Raw genomic sequence first — 14,376 nt, 5'->3', positions numbered from 1 at the left:
GTTGAGCTGATCCCAGGTCCAGGCTGATATTTGGGGATGAGCTGATCCCAGGCTCCAGGCTGATATTTAGGGATGAGCTGATCCCGGAGTCCAGGCTGATATTTGGGGATGAGCTGATCCCAGGTTCCAGGCTGATATTTGGGGTTGAGCTGATCCCAGGTCCAGGCTGATATTTGGGGTTGAGCTGATCCCAGGTCCAGGCTGATATTTGGGGATGAGCTGATCCCAGGTTCCAGGCTGATATTTGGGGATGAGCTGATCCCAGGCTCCAGGCTGATATTTGGGGATGAGCTGATCCCAGGTCCAGGCTGATATTTGGGGATGAGCTGATCCCGGACTTCAGGCTGATATTTGGGGTTGAGCTGATCCCAGGTCCAGGCTGATATTTGGGAATGAGCTGATCCCAGTCCAGGCTGATATTTGGGGTTGAGCTGATCCCAGGTCCAGGCTGATATTTGGGGATGAGCTGATCCCAGGCTCCAGGCTGATATTTGGGGATGAGCTGATCCCAGGCTCCAGGCTGATATTTGGGGATGAGCTGATCCCAGGCTCCAGTCTGATATTTGAGAATGAGCTGATCCCAGGTCCAGGCTGATATTTGGGGATGAGTTGATCCCGGACTTCAGGCTGATATTTGGGGTTGAGCTGATCCCAGGTCCAGGCTGATATTTGGGAATGAGCTGATCCCAGTCCAGGCTGATATTTGGGGATGAGCTGATCCCAGGTCCAGGCTGATATTTGGGAATGAGCTGATCTCAGGCTCTAGACTGATATTGGGGTTAAGCTCATCCCCGGCTCCAGGATTATACTTAGGGATGAGCTGATCCCAGTCTCCAGTCTGATATTGGGGGTGAGCTTATCCCAGGCTCCAGGCTGATACTTGGGGATGAGCTGAGCCCGGACTCCAGGCTGATATTTGGGGGTGAGCTTATCCCAGGCTCCAGGCTGATATTTGAGGATGAGCTGAGCCCGGACTCCAGGCTGATATTTGGGGATGAGCTGAGCCTGGACTCCAGGCTGATATTTGGGGATGAGCTGAACCCGGACTCCAAGCTGATATTTGGGGATGTGCTGAGCCCGGACTCCAGGCTGATATTTGGGGGTGAGCTGATCCCGGGCTCCGTGTGCGCTGACGATTTTTTTTTGGTCCCTCACAATCTGCCTCAGCCTCTTTTTATCGCTTGCCTGCCTCCCAGCCGCCAATATCTTACCGGGCCAATCAGAGGGCGCTGCCACTGCCCACGTGACGGCGCCGGGCCCCGCCGCTCCAATCAGAGCCGAGGGATGTCTGAGAAAAAGCCGGCGCGCGCCGGGCGGCTCATCAATAACAAGTTTCCGCGAGAGAGAGAAAGCACGAGCCGCCCAGGGACAGGCACAGAGCGAGAGAGAGAGAGAGAGACTGGCTGCAGGAGCGGGAAGCCAGCCCAGCCCGGCCAGCGCGAGACAGGCAGAAGGCGGCTGCTGCTGCTGCTGCAGTCCGGGAGCCGCGGCGGACACATGTGGCAGTGTTGCTGCTGCGCCCAGGATGCGTGATGTGCCCTGTGTAAGATGGTGGGGTCGGAGAGCCTGGGATTGAGCCGAGGTCCGCGATCCGCCGCCGCTTGTCGTCATGGTGGAGTCCCACCCGCCAGGCTGGCCACTTCTTCATCCACACCGCGCGGGCTTTCTGCTGGCGATGCTGACTCTCTCCACGCTACCTGTTAAACTCTCAGCTTACCCTACCTCCCTGAGTGACTGCCAGACACCCACCGGCTGGAACTGCTCGGGTAAGGCAACAGTCCCAACTGGGACAGGGCAATGGGGAGGGTAGGGAAGGGTCCCTTTAAACTTCCAGTAGGCAGCTGAATATTGACACTGATGCTGAAAGTTACTCTGTGATTGACTGACTGGGTTGTGATGGATTCGGGTGAAGTATTGCAAAGATGTTGCAGACAGGCAGCTAAAAAATATGCAAACGGAGCGTTTCTGCCCAATGTTCTGATAAGTGCACATTTCTCCACTGATGTTCTGAACATTTTTCGTTTTTTTTAATTAATATTTTAATCTCCAACTGAATTCGATTTGTTTTAGGGATGGTGGGGAAATGTTTCCCGCAGCCTCCACCTTTGCACTGGCCATTTTATATATTACTGCTGCTCCTCCGTTTTTTTTTAAAATATGATCCTGGTTGCAAAAACCTTGGGCATTCCCGTCGAAAGCATCCAGACACAAGCCGGCTTTGCTATTCTTCCAGCAGATCTTCAGCGCCCCGCAGAAGCCGGGATATGAAGAGGATGGAGATCTGCATTAGTGAAAGGAAACAAACCGCAGATTGCAATGCAAAAGGAGTTGTTTCTCTTCTCCCTCTTTCTCTGTTGAGATTGTTATGTCGCAATCCCACAGAAAACTGGAGCCAAAACAAAAAGAAAGCGAGGGGCTGCCAGCGATGTTGGTCTGCGGGTTCAGACTTGTGATTAACCACATCTCTAGTGGAAAGATTTAGGTCATCAATCTTCGTTAGAAATAGACAATGACAAGCTTTCACCAAAAATCTAGCTTTCTCTATCTTTGTTGCAACTTAGTCATGTCACCTCTAGGTTTCTGCCAATATATGTGTGTGTATATATAGTGTGTGTGCGTATGTATGTGTACATGTATATATTACAAATAGACACCTAATAAGGGCCAAGATAAAGGCTGAGGAAAAGGGGGCAGCGAGTGTAGAGTGGTGAAATATAATTTAAAGAGACAGTGCCGTGTTTCAGTTTAAGCTGCAATCTCAAGCATGAGGTTTGAAAAGGCTGCCATAGAATTTATATTTGCAACACTCGGCCATCAGAACAAGGCTGTAGATCTGCCCAGTGAGACCCCGGCCATCCAGGAGGGCTGCCCACCCACCTGCGAACCCAGGGACAGTATAAATGGCGAGCCCTTGTCGTAAAGGTTGGCATTTAATTTTCAGCAGCCACTGAAGTTCTGCCAGTACTTTCCTTTCCTCTCTCTCTCTCTCTCTTAATATTTCAAGGTTTTGACGACCGAGAACACGACTTGTTTCTTTGCGACATCAATGCGTGTCAGTTTGGTGGGGAGTGTTTGCGGATCGGAGAGACCATAACCTGCGACTGCCAGCTCAAGGTAAGGAACATACATTGCTGTTTTAATAGGGCTCCGTTTAGTCTGGGTGAAATGGGACAGACTGCTGTCTGTGCTCGGGATGTGTGCAGTGTGGACCTTGCAGAAAGTCTGGCAGATCTTTATGATAATTGTTTCTTTTTTTAGTGCAGCACTGACTATGTGCCTGTGTGCGGCTCCAATGGCCATACCTACCAGAACGAGTGTTACCTGCGACAGGCTGCGTGCAAGCAGCAAAGTGAAATAAAGGTGCTGGGTGAAGGATCCTGTCCCAACGGTATGCATACCACAATCTGCATCGTAACGGCGTGATTGTGAGCGTAACACGCGCTTTTAACCTTGTATTTTATCAATTCATAAAATAAATCCGATTATCCGGCGTGATCCAATTTGCAGGAGGTTGTTGCATAGGCAGCCTCAGACAACAGCCGCTGCTCGTTATCACGTTTCAAAGCTATTATTGAAGCATATTGAACGGAAATGGGAACTGGAAGTACCCTGTACTGGGCACTTAATCACCATTCAACCCACAATAAAAAGTACATTTGGGCGACTTCGTTTGCCATAGTTAGTATTTGGTCATTTGCTCATCAGTTTAATTCTCTCAGCATAGACAATAGAATCTATATCTGTAGATTTCAGCAACAGACTACAACCAGTGTTAAAATGAAAAAAAATCCAGTCAGAAAAATCACTGCTATACTATTGTGCCTTCTAATGAGATCTTGTCTCTCTACAGATATGGGATCAGGTTCTGGAGATGGAGGTAAGTGCCTATCGCAAATGTATTTTTAATCTAATCATAGTATTGTGGTTATAGAGGCTGCCATGTCATCTTTAGATGATACATCTTAGGATATAGGCATTAAGATTTTTCTTCCTCTACAATTTTTCTCCTTTTATTTTCCTGCAGTGGCAGTTTGCTTTCTGGCAGCCTGTTTTAGCTGCAAGGGCTAGACAGTCTTGGCCGCTCTGCAATGCCATGGTACTGCATAATAGGTGGGCAGGAGGCAGCTTGTAGTGGGGATAGCTGAGTGGCAAAGACTTGTTACCTTCCCCTCAATCAACTGGGGTTGAGCACCCCAGAGCAAAAGTGGAGCAAACTTCAGTAACAGGCACAACTCTGGAACTTTAACCCTCGGCCATCGACTTGCAAGGAAGCTGTTCTGCCGCTTGTGCTGCTGTCCAGTAAAAGTGATATCATTAAGTACATAGATAAAATCATGCACCTACTGAAAAAAGGAAACTAAAATTTCAACTCTAACCACAGAATTGTGTGGCTGAAATATATCCTCTGTATTCCAATTATTTTGAAATATGCCAATAACCCTGTGACTTACTTCCATTGTAGAATGATACAGCACAGGAGGAGGCAATTCAGCCCATTAAGCTTGTGTTGACTCTTTGGTAGAGCTATCCAATTAATCCCACACCTCCTGAATGTTTGATCATAATAACCAATGTACAAAAAAACTAAATTATTACTCTGAAAAGCAATGCTTCTTTTACATTTCACTGTGCTACATGTAGCAGAAGACATTTCTAGGTCTTTGGTATTTTGGAGGTCTAAGTTCTAATAGAAATCTGTTTGCATTTCATACACCAAATATGAAATTTGAGCATTTGATTGTGGGGAGATGTACATGCATTTGAAGCTGGTAGGACAAGCGAGAAATGAATCTCAAAGTTCAATTATAGAAGTACTTACTAGAAAACATCTACAGACAAATTCTGCTTTTCTCATTCACATTAAAGGTCAGTGAAGATTGACTCAACCCTTTAGATGAACATTTCATTTATAGTGCAAGCTTCATTATTTAGCCTCTGCGGAATTATGTGGGCCTCACTTTTTTCAGAAAAAGTCGAATAAATATTTTTAATGTTTTACTAACCCAAGAAGGCTGAGGGGGTGACCTGATAGAGGTCTTTAAAGCCATAAAGGGGCTTGATAGAGTAGATTTAGTGAAAACATTTTCGCTTGTCAGGGAACCCAAAATTAGGGGCAGTATTTTACGGCCCCTCTGCCAGCGTGATTTTCTGGTCCCGCCAAAGTCAACAGACCTTTGAACAGCTTGCCACATTTCACAGCCCTGCCCCCACTGCAACAGGGCTGTAAAATTCTGCCCTAGGAATATAAGGAATAAATATAAGATAGTCGCTAGTAACCCCAATAAGGAACTCAGGAGAAACTTCTTTACCCAGAAAGTAGCTAGAATATGGAACTTTCAATGTCATGGAGTCATTAAGGCAGATAATAGTTATAATTACGGGGAAGCTAACTAGCACAAGAGCGACAAAGGAACAGTATATTATGCTGATAGGTGAAGTAGGGTGGAAGAAGACTGGTGTGGAGCATAATGACTAGCATAGACTCGTTAGGCAGTTGTTTCTCTGCTGTAAATTCTATGTATAAAAAATCATTTTTTGTACAACATTACTTCATTGGCTGAAATTTTATTCTTTCTTACTAGTCACAAAATAAGTTAAAATAATGATTCTTTAACATTCTCAAGCAGTCAGTATAAATGTTGGTGGTTAATGATTCAATTGTGAAATAGCTAAATGGCTAGGTGGTAAAGCCCATTGCACAGAATGAGCTTGGTGTTTTGCATTTAGACAAATGACAGAACCACCTTGGTGAACAGGATAATTCCTTCAACATGACAAGTAGGGTGGTTACATGGAGTTAATTAAAGTACGAACTCAATTCATATTGTGGCTTGCCACAACCATAGCTTAGGGAAGTGCAAGAAAATTGCTTTCTTCAGCCAACCTTTCCCATTTGTATTTTTTAAAATCTGCCAAAATAATGGTGAGGGAGACCATTTGACCCATCTTGGCTCATCCACCCAGAATAAGATGGAGGAAAAGCATCTGTCTCTGGAAGAAAATAAGGTTTTTTGGTGGGCTACCCTATCCAGAAGCCACTCAAGTATTAATTACTCATTACATGAAGAATTTGTTCCAGATATCTGTTCTAAATTTTCATTTCATCAGTTTTCACTTATACTCCCTTGTTCAGATTCTGATCAACACACACACTGCTCCTCCTCCGCATTTGATCATACCCTTTATTCGTGTCACTTTGTGAACAAGAAGTTGAGGAGAAGGCAGTAGGGACAGAGCTAAAGGCATGCTTATTTCCCTCCTGAGTCATCCTTGAAAACAGAACTCAGCAAATCTGCCTTCCAATGAAGGATGTCACAACGTAGTCACTTGCCCACAGACTTCAAACAGTGAGTGTGATATTGGATGAATAGATATATGATCTCTAGCTATTGAACAAGGATCAACATTGGTGGCAAAGATGATGTTACCTCTGTAACACAATTTATTGGCACAATAGTACAAGCTATTCTCATGAAAGCTTCTTCCACCCATGCTATGCTGTCAGGGAACTTAAACAGCCACTTCTTTAATATTCTAACAAATCTGTGATGAGGCAATGGGCTTATTGTGATGTGTGAAGTGGCACAAGAGCAGCCTCACGTCTGTGTTAATTTTGTGCCATCACTAAGTCCACCAACGATGAGGGAATTCAGTTGTGCTGGAAGCTGGGATGGTTCATCTTAAAGCAAAGAAGATAAGTGGAGATGCTCAAAATTGAGGGATTTTGATAAGGTAGATGGGGAGAAACTTTTCCAGTGGCAGGTGGATCAGTAAGGAGAGAACACAGATTAAGATAATAGGCATAAAAGCTAGGGGCAGATGAGAACTCTTTTAAATTCAGTGAGTTTTGATCTGGAATGCAATGTCTGAAATGGTGGGGGAAGTAGACTCATTAGTAATTTTCAAAGAGGAATTGGATATATACTTAAAAGAAAATTCTGCAGAGTTATGAAAGGAAAGTGGGAGAATGGAACTAATTGGCATTACAGGCCAAATTACTTCTTCTGTGCTATCTGATTCTATGATCTTAAGTGGTTGAAATGATAGTCTCAAACAATGAGAACAAAGCAATTCCAGGAATGAAAATTCTTTGATAAAAACAAAAAACTGCAGATGCTGGAAATCCAAAACAAAAACAGAAACGGAAATACCTGGAAAAACTCAGCAGGTCTGGCAGCATCGGCAGAGAAGAGCACAGTTGACGTTTCGAGTCCTCATGACCCTTCAACAGAACTAAGTAAAAATAGGAAAGGGTTGAAATATAAGCTGGTTTAGGGGGTGGAGGTTGGTGGTGTTGGTGGGTGAGAAGGGGGGTGTTGGTGGAACAAGCAGCCACTGATATCACTGACTGCTTGTCCCAACAACTCCCCCCATCCTCCCCCCCACCCCTTAAACCACCTTATATTTCACTCCTTTCCTATTTTTACTTTGTTCTGTTAAAGGGTCATGAGGATTTGAAACATCAACTGTGCTCTTCTCCGCCGATGCTGCCAGACCTGCTGAGTTTTTCCAGATATTTCTGTTTCTGTTTTTGTTATGAAAATTCATTGCACTGATGTAGGCAGATTAGGGTTAGTTATAGATAGCAGTATTCCATGCGGCTCAACAATAGTTGAGTAGCCATACGCAACCTCAGATAAAGAAACATATTGGTTTATCACTCGTAGGGTGTTACTCCATCATTAGATCAATCCATAAAACATATACTTTCAAACACCAAATAAAATGAATTAATGTAATATATCTTGCAGTCTGTCATTCCTTGATTGGTGAGAAAATAAACTGTTGGTTGTCCAAAAGTAAAAGAATACAAAATCATGCACTTTATTCCAGGTAATGGCATATCTGACCAAGAGTTCACTATTAATAGAATAGAATGGAAACAGCACAGAAGAAGGCTGTTTGGCCCATCGTGCCTGTGCTGGGTCTCTGCAAGAGCTAGTCCTACTTCCCTGCCCTTTCTCCATAGCCCTGCAAATTTACTCGTCAGCTTCTTATTCAATTCCTTTTTGAAAGCCACAACTGAATCTGCCTCCATCATTCTCTCAGTCAGTGCATTCCAGATCCTAACCTTTTGCTGCATAAAGTTTTTCCTCGTGCCCCCTCTGGTTCTTTTGCTATTCACCTGGGACCAGTTTAACTCTATTTACTGTTTAGACACCACATGACGTTGAACACTTCTATGAAATTTCTTCTCTTAAGGAGAACAACCTCAAGTTCTCCAATCTACCTAGTCCCTCACCTTGGAATCATTCTTGTAAATCCTTTCTGCGCCCTCTCTTAAGCCTTCATATCCTACCTAAAATGTGTGCCCAGAATTGCCCAATATTCCAGTTGAGCCAAACCAGTAGTGTTTTATGGAAGTTTACCATAGCTTCCTTGCTTTTGTACTCCTATGCCTCTATTTATGAAGCTCAGGATTTTGTATGTCATTTCAATAATTTTCTCAATCTGTCCTGCTGCCTTCAACACTTTGTGTACAATACTCTCAGGTGTCTCTGATCCTGCATTCCCTTTAGAATTTTATCCTTTAGTTTATATTGTCTCTCTGCGTTCTTCCTACTATTATATAACGTTTCATACTTTCCTGCATTAAATTTCATTTGGCACATGTCTGCCCATCTACCAGCCTATCTGTCCTATTGAAGTCCATCACTATCCTCCTCAGAGTTCACAATACTTCCAAGTTTCATATAGTCTGCAAATTTTGAAATTGTGCCCTAGTCACCAAAGTCTAGGTCATTAATATAGATCAAGAAAAGCTGGGGAGCTTCACTTTACACCTTCCACCAGTCTGAAAAACAACTATTCACCACTCTGTTCCCTGTTACTCACTCAACTTTGTGTCCATAATGCCATTGCTTCTTTTATTCCATGAGCTTCAACTTAGCTGGCAAGCCTATTATATCTCACTTTATGGACTTCCAAAAGTCAATTGATATGGACCTCATCAACCATCTTGCCCTCTCTGTTATCTCCTCAAAATATTCACTCAAGTTAGTTAAACATGAATTTCCTTTAACAAATCCATGTTGATTTTCCTTAATTAATCCACAATTGCCCAAGTGACTATTAACTTTGTCCCATCGCTGACTTGAACTGTCTGGCCTGTGGTTGCTGGGTTTATCTTTACATCCTTTTTTGAGCAAAGGCATAACATATGCAATTCTTTAGGATTCTGGACTCACTTCTGTATCTAAGGAGGTTTGGAAGATTATGGCCAATGCCTCCACAATTTCCACCCTTGCATTCCTCAGATCCTCAGATGCACCTGATGTTTTATCAGCTTTAAGTAGAGTCAACTTTTCTGAAACCTCCTCTTTATCAATTTTTAGCAAATCTAGGATCTCAACTACCACCTCTTTCATTATGATTTTGGCAACATCTTGCTTCGTAAAAATAAATGAAAAGTATTAATTTAGTATCTCAACCATACCCTGTGCCTCTCTGTATAGATTCTCTCTTTGCTCCCAAATCAGCCGCACTCATTCTCTCTTACTACTCTTTCACAATGTATATGTCTATAAGAGTTTAAGATTTCCTTTTATGTTAGCTATCTCTCCTTGTACTCTCCCTTTTCTTCTCTCTTTTTAATTCCCCTCTGAACTTCCTATATTCAGCCTAGTGATCACTTGTATTATCATATGCCTCCTTTCTTCTGCTTATTCTTACTCTCTATTGCTTTTGTTATCCAATGGGCCCCGGCTTTAGTTGTCCTATCTTTCCTCCTCATGGGCCGCACCTTGTCTGTGCCCAAACCATCTCTTCTACTCACATTTTGTTTTGGCCTTTTCTTGTGTATTTTGTACTTAAAGCTACAGATCAGATCCCAATATGCTTTTAAAATAGTTTTATCAACTTATTCTGCCTTCTTAAGATTTGTGTACGTGAATCCAGGCCTCTTGCACATCCTTTAAAATTGTACCAATATGAGCTCTCTTCATTCTTCACCCTAGAAGCCATCACTTCACATTTCTCTGCATTAAATTTCATCTGCCATATGTTTTGACCAATTTACAGTCTATCTATGTCCTCCTACAGTCAGATACTTTTCTCCATTTACATTTACGTTTCCAGGTTTTGTGTCATTTGAAATTGAGCTCTCTGTATTCATGCCCAGGTAATTAATATATATCAAAAAGAGAAGTAGGCCTAATACTGATCCCTAGAGGAAACACCATTCAATATGTTCCTCTAGTCTGAGTCATCTGTTCATCACTACTCTCTGCTTCCCATCTCTTAAACAGTTTCATAATCCACAGTCCCTTTGCCCCTTTAATTTTGTGGGCTTCAATTTTAATGGGTCAATTATGTTATACTTTATCAATTACCCTTTTGAAAGTACATATACACATCAACCCTCTGCATTATTTCATCGAAGAACTCAATCATGTTTTAGTTTTCACATGCTTTTAACAAATCTATGTTGTCTGTTGTTAATTAACCCATGTTTTCCCAAGTGAAAATTAATTTTATAACAGATTATAAATTTCCCACTGCTGAAGGTTGGTTGACTGGATTGTAGTTTTTCTCAAACATGGATGTATCATTTGCAACTCTCTAGCCCTCTGGCACAACTCCCATATCCAAGGAGGATTGTGGCCAGATCCACCCTTACTTTCCTCAGCAAGCTAGGATGCAACATATCTTGATCAGGTGTCTTTTCTGCCTTTGAGTATTGACAACCTTTGAAGTTCCTCGTCACTGTCTGTTTTTATCTTATCCAGTTTTCTACCCTTCCTCTTATACTATGATGTTGACAGCATCACATTTTGTGAAAACAGATACAAAGCACTCATTCAGTACCTGAGCCAAGCTCTCTGTCTCCCCATGAAGGTCTTTAATTGGCCCCAACCTTCCTTTGACCATCCTTCTTTACTCAGTTTAAAAAAGAATTGTGTTTCTTTTTGTTATTTATTAATCTATTATTGCACATTCTCTACCTCTCATTTCTTTTCTTCAGTTCTCTCTCCACTTCCCATATTTTTGATTCTCAATTATATTATTAACCTGACATCATAAGCCTCCTTGTTAATGCTTCATTTTAATCTCCATTCCTTTATTCATCCAGGAAGCCCTAGCTTCACATGCCCATCATATTCCCTTCATCCAGAATGGAATCTTTGTGGGGACTTCAATGTCTATCAACAAGAGTGGCTCGGTAGCACCATTACTGACTGAGCTGGCCGAGTCCTAAATGACATAGCTGCTAGACTGGGTCTGCAGCAGGTGGTGAGGGAACCAACAAGAGGGAAAAACATACTTGACCTCAAACTCACCAGCCTACCTACCGCAGATGCATCTGTCCATGCCAGTATCAGTAGGAGTGACCACCGCATAGTCGTTGTGGAGACAAAGTCCATTCTGGATGAGGGGAATATGATGGGCATGTGAAGCTAGGGCTTCCTGGATGACTAAAGGAATGGAGATTAAAATGAAGCACTTACAAGGAGACTTATAATGTCAGGTTAATAATATAATTGAGAATCACAAATACGGGAAGTGGAACGAGAACTGAAGAAAAGAAACGAGAGGTAGAGAATGTGCAATAATAGATTAATAAATAACATTGAGGATACCCTCCATTGTCTGGTGTGGCACTACCACTGTGCTAAGTGGGGTAGATTCCGAACAGATCTAGCAGCTCAAGACTAAGCATCCGTGAGGCACTGTGGGCCATGAGCAGCAGAAGAATTGTACTCAAACACAATCTGTAATCCCACGGCATGACATATCCCCCATTCTGCCATTCCCACCAAGCCAGGAGATCAACCTTGATTTAATGAAGTGTGCAGGAGTGCATGCCAGGAGCAGCATCAGGCATACCTAAAAATGAGGTGTCAACCTGGTGAAGCTATAATGCAGGACTACTTGCATGCCAAACAAGATAAGCAGCACGTGATAGACAGAGCTAAGCGATCCCACAACCAACGGACCAGATCTAAGCTCTGCAGTCCTGTCACACCCAGTCATGAATGGTGGTGGACAATTAAACAACTCACTGGAGGAGGAGGCTCCACAAATATCCCCATCCTCAATGACGGAGGAGCCCAGCACATCAGTGCAAAAGATAAGGGTGAAGCATTTGCTACAGTCTTCAGCCAGAAGTGCCGAGCGGGGGAGCCATCTTGGCCTTCCCCAGCATCACAGATGCTAGTCTTCAGCCAATTTGATTCACTCCACGTGATATCAAGAAATGGCTGAAGGCACTGGATACTGCAAAGGCTATGGGCCCTGACAATATTCCGGCAATTGCACTGAAAACTTGTGCTCCAGAACTTGCTGTGCCCCTAGCCAAGCTGTTCCAGTAGTGCTACAACATTGGCATCTACCTGGCTATGTGGAAAATTGACCAGGTATGTCCTGTACACAAAGCAGGACAAATCCAATTTGACCAATAACCATCCCATCAGTCTTCTCTCGATCATCAGTAAAGTGATGGAAGGGATCATCAACAGTGCTATTAAGCAGCACTTGTTTAGCAATAACCTGCTCATTGACACCTGGTTTTGGTTCCACCAGGGCCTCTCAGCTCCTGACCTCTTTACAGCCTTGGTTCAAACATGAACAAAAGAGCTGAGCTCCCAAGGTGAGGTGAGAGTGACTGCTCTTGTCATCAAGGCCGCATATGACTGAGTGTGGCATCAAGGAACCCTAGCAAAACGAGTCAATGGGAGTCAGGGGGAAAATCTCTGCTGGTTTGAATCATACCTAGCACAAAGGAAGATGGTTGTGTTGCTGGAGGTTAGTCATCTCAGCCCCAGGTCATCACTGCAGGTGTTTCTCAGGGTAGTGTCCTGGGCCCAACCATCTTCAGCTGCTTCATCAATGACCTTCCTTCCATCATAAGGTCCGAAGTGGGGATGTTCGCTGATGATTGCACAATGTACAGCACCATTTGTAACTCCTCAGATACTGAAGCAGTCCATGCCCAAATCAGCAAGACCTGGACAATATCCAGACTTGGGCTGACAAGTGGCAAGTAACATTCTCACCACACAAGTGCCATTCAATGACCAGCTCCAACAAGACAAAATCCAACTATTGCCCCTTGATGTTCAATGGTATTACCATCACTGAATCCCCCACTATCAACATTCTGGAGGTTACCATTGACCAGAAACAGAACTGGACTAGCCACATAAATACTGTGGCTACAAGAGCAGGTCAGAGGCTAGGAATCATGTGACGAGTAACTCACCTGACTCCGCAAAGCCTGTCCACCATCGACAAGGCACATCAGGAGTGTGATGGAATACTCCCCACTTTCCTGGATGAGTGCAGCTCCCACAACACTCAAGAAGCTGGACATCATCCAGGACAAAGCTGCCCACTTGATTGGCACCACCTCAAGAAACATTCACTCCCTCCACCAACAACGCACAGTAGCAGCAGTGTGTACCATCTACAAGATGCACTGCAGGCATTCATCAAAGCTCCTTCCACAGCACTTTCCAAACCCACGACTACTACCATGTAGAAGGACAAGGGCAGCTATAGATGGGAACACCACCACCTGTGAGTTCCCCTCCAAGTGACTCACCATCCTGACTTGGAAATATATCATCGTTCCTTCGCTGTCTCTGGGTCGAAGTCCTGGAACTCTGTTCCTAACAGCACTGTGGGTGTACCTACACCACATGGATTGTAGTGGTTCAAGAAGGCAACTCACCACCACCTTCTCAAGGGCAACTAGGGATGGGCGATAAATGCTGGCCCAGCCAGCAAAGCCCATATCCTGTGGGTGAATTTTTAAAAATCATGCACTGAAATTAGCAATTTTTCAATTGAATATCCTCACCCTTTTGTTCCTTGTCCCTTTTCATAACTACTCTAAACCTACTGATCGTGATCACCTGTAAACAAATTTGAATAATATGTTACTGTTTTAAATTGTGCTGCTGCATTTGCTGCATATGTGTCTTCTTTAAGTTAATGAACAGGAAAATAGGGTTCATGGGCCATATCAGGTATAACAAGAGGTCTGTGATTGTGAATTGATGTTTGAAAAATAGTCATTATCAGGCCACTAAAAAGCAGCAAAGATGTAATGCAAGGAACAAATAATCAGTACAACTGATACCAAATGATTATGTTCCTGATTAGTTATTCCTATAATTGTATTCATTACAACATAAGTGGTCAGGAAGCTCATCAGTCTGGGTTCTGTGAGAAGCATGAACTCCATCATTATGGCCACTTATACAAGTCTGGCTTGCTGCTTGGGAAAATAATGGAGACTAATTTCCACTTGGATTGCATAATTATTTTGCAGATGCTGAATGAGTTAATCTAGTATTGTATCACTGATTCTGCTTGTAGAACATCATGGTTTAATTTTATGTCCAATCAATATGATGATTTCTATTTTTAAAA

The 14,376-nt window shown here is 43.3% G+C and overlaps 1 protein-coding gene across 2 annotated transcripts in view; it reads left to right on the top strand.

The window, feature by feature from the left end:
* Window positions 1-1,319: 1,319 nt before the first annotated feature.
* Window positions 1,320-14,376, top strand: part of tmeff2a (transmembrane protein with EGF-like and two follistatin-like domains 2a) — a 111,637-nt gene continuing 98,580 nt past the window's right edge. For both annotated transcript variants that reach the window (XM_041201449.1, XM_041201450.1), the window contains exons 1-4: window positions 1,320-1,766; window positions 3,005-3,114; window positions 3,259-3,388; window positions 3,851-3,877. In XM_041201449.1, the coding sequence (XP_041057383.1) occupies window positions 1,610-1,766; window positions 3,005-3,114; window positions 3,259-3,388; window positions 3,851-3,877 (424 nt within the window). In that variant the 5' untranslated portion in view covers window positions 1,320-1,609. The remainder of the gene's footprint in view (window positions 1,767-3,004; window positions 3,115-3,258; window positions 3,389-3,850; window positions 3,878-14,376) is intronic.

This window comes from Carcharodon carcharias, chromosome 12, assembly GCF_017639515.1.
Source record: "Carcharodon carcharias isolate sCarCar2 chromosome 12, sCarCar2.pri, whole genome shotgun sequence".
NCBI classification, from domain to species: domain Eukaryota; kingdom Metazoa; phylum Chordata; class Chondrichthyes; order Lamniformes; family Lamnidae; genus Carcharodon; species Carcharodon carcharias.
The sequence above is the reverse complement of the archived record's forward strand: the minus strand, read 5'-3'. Positions and strand labels throughout refer to the sequence as shown.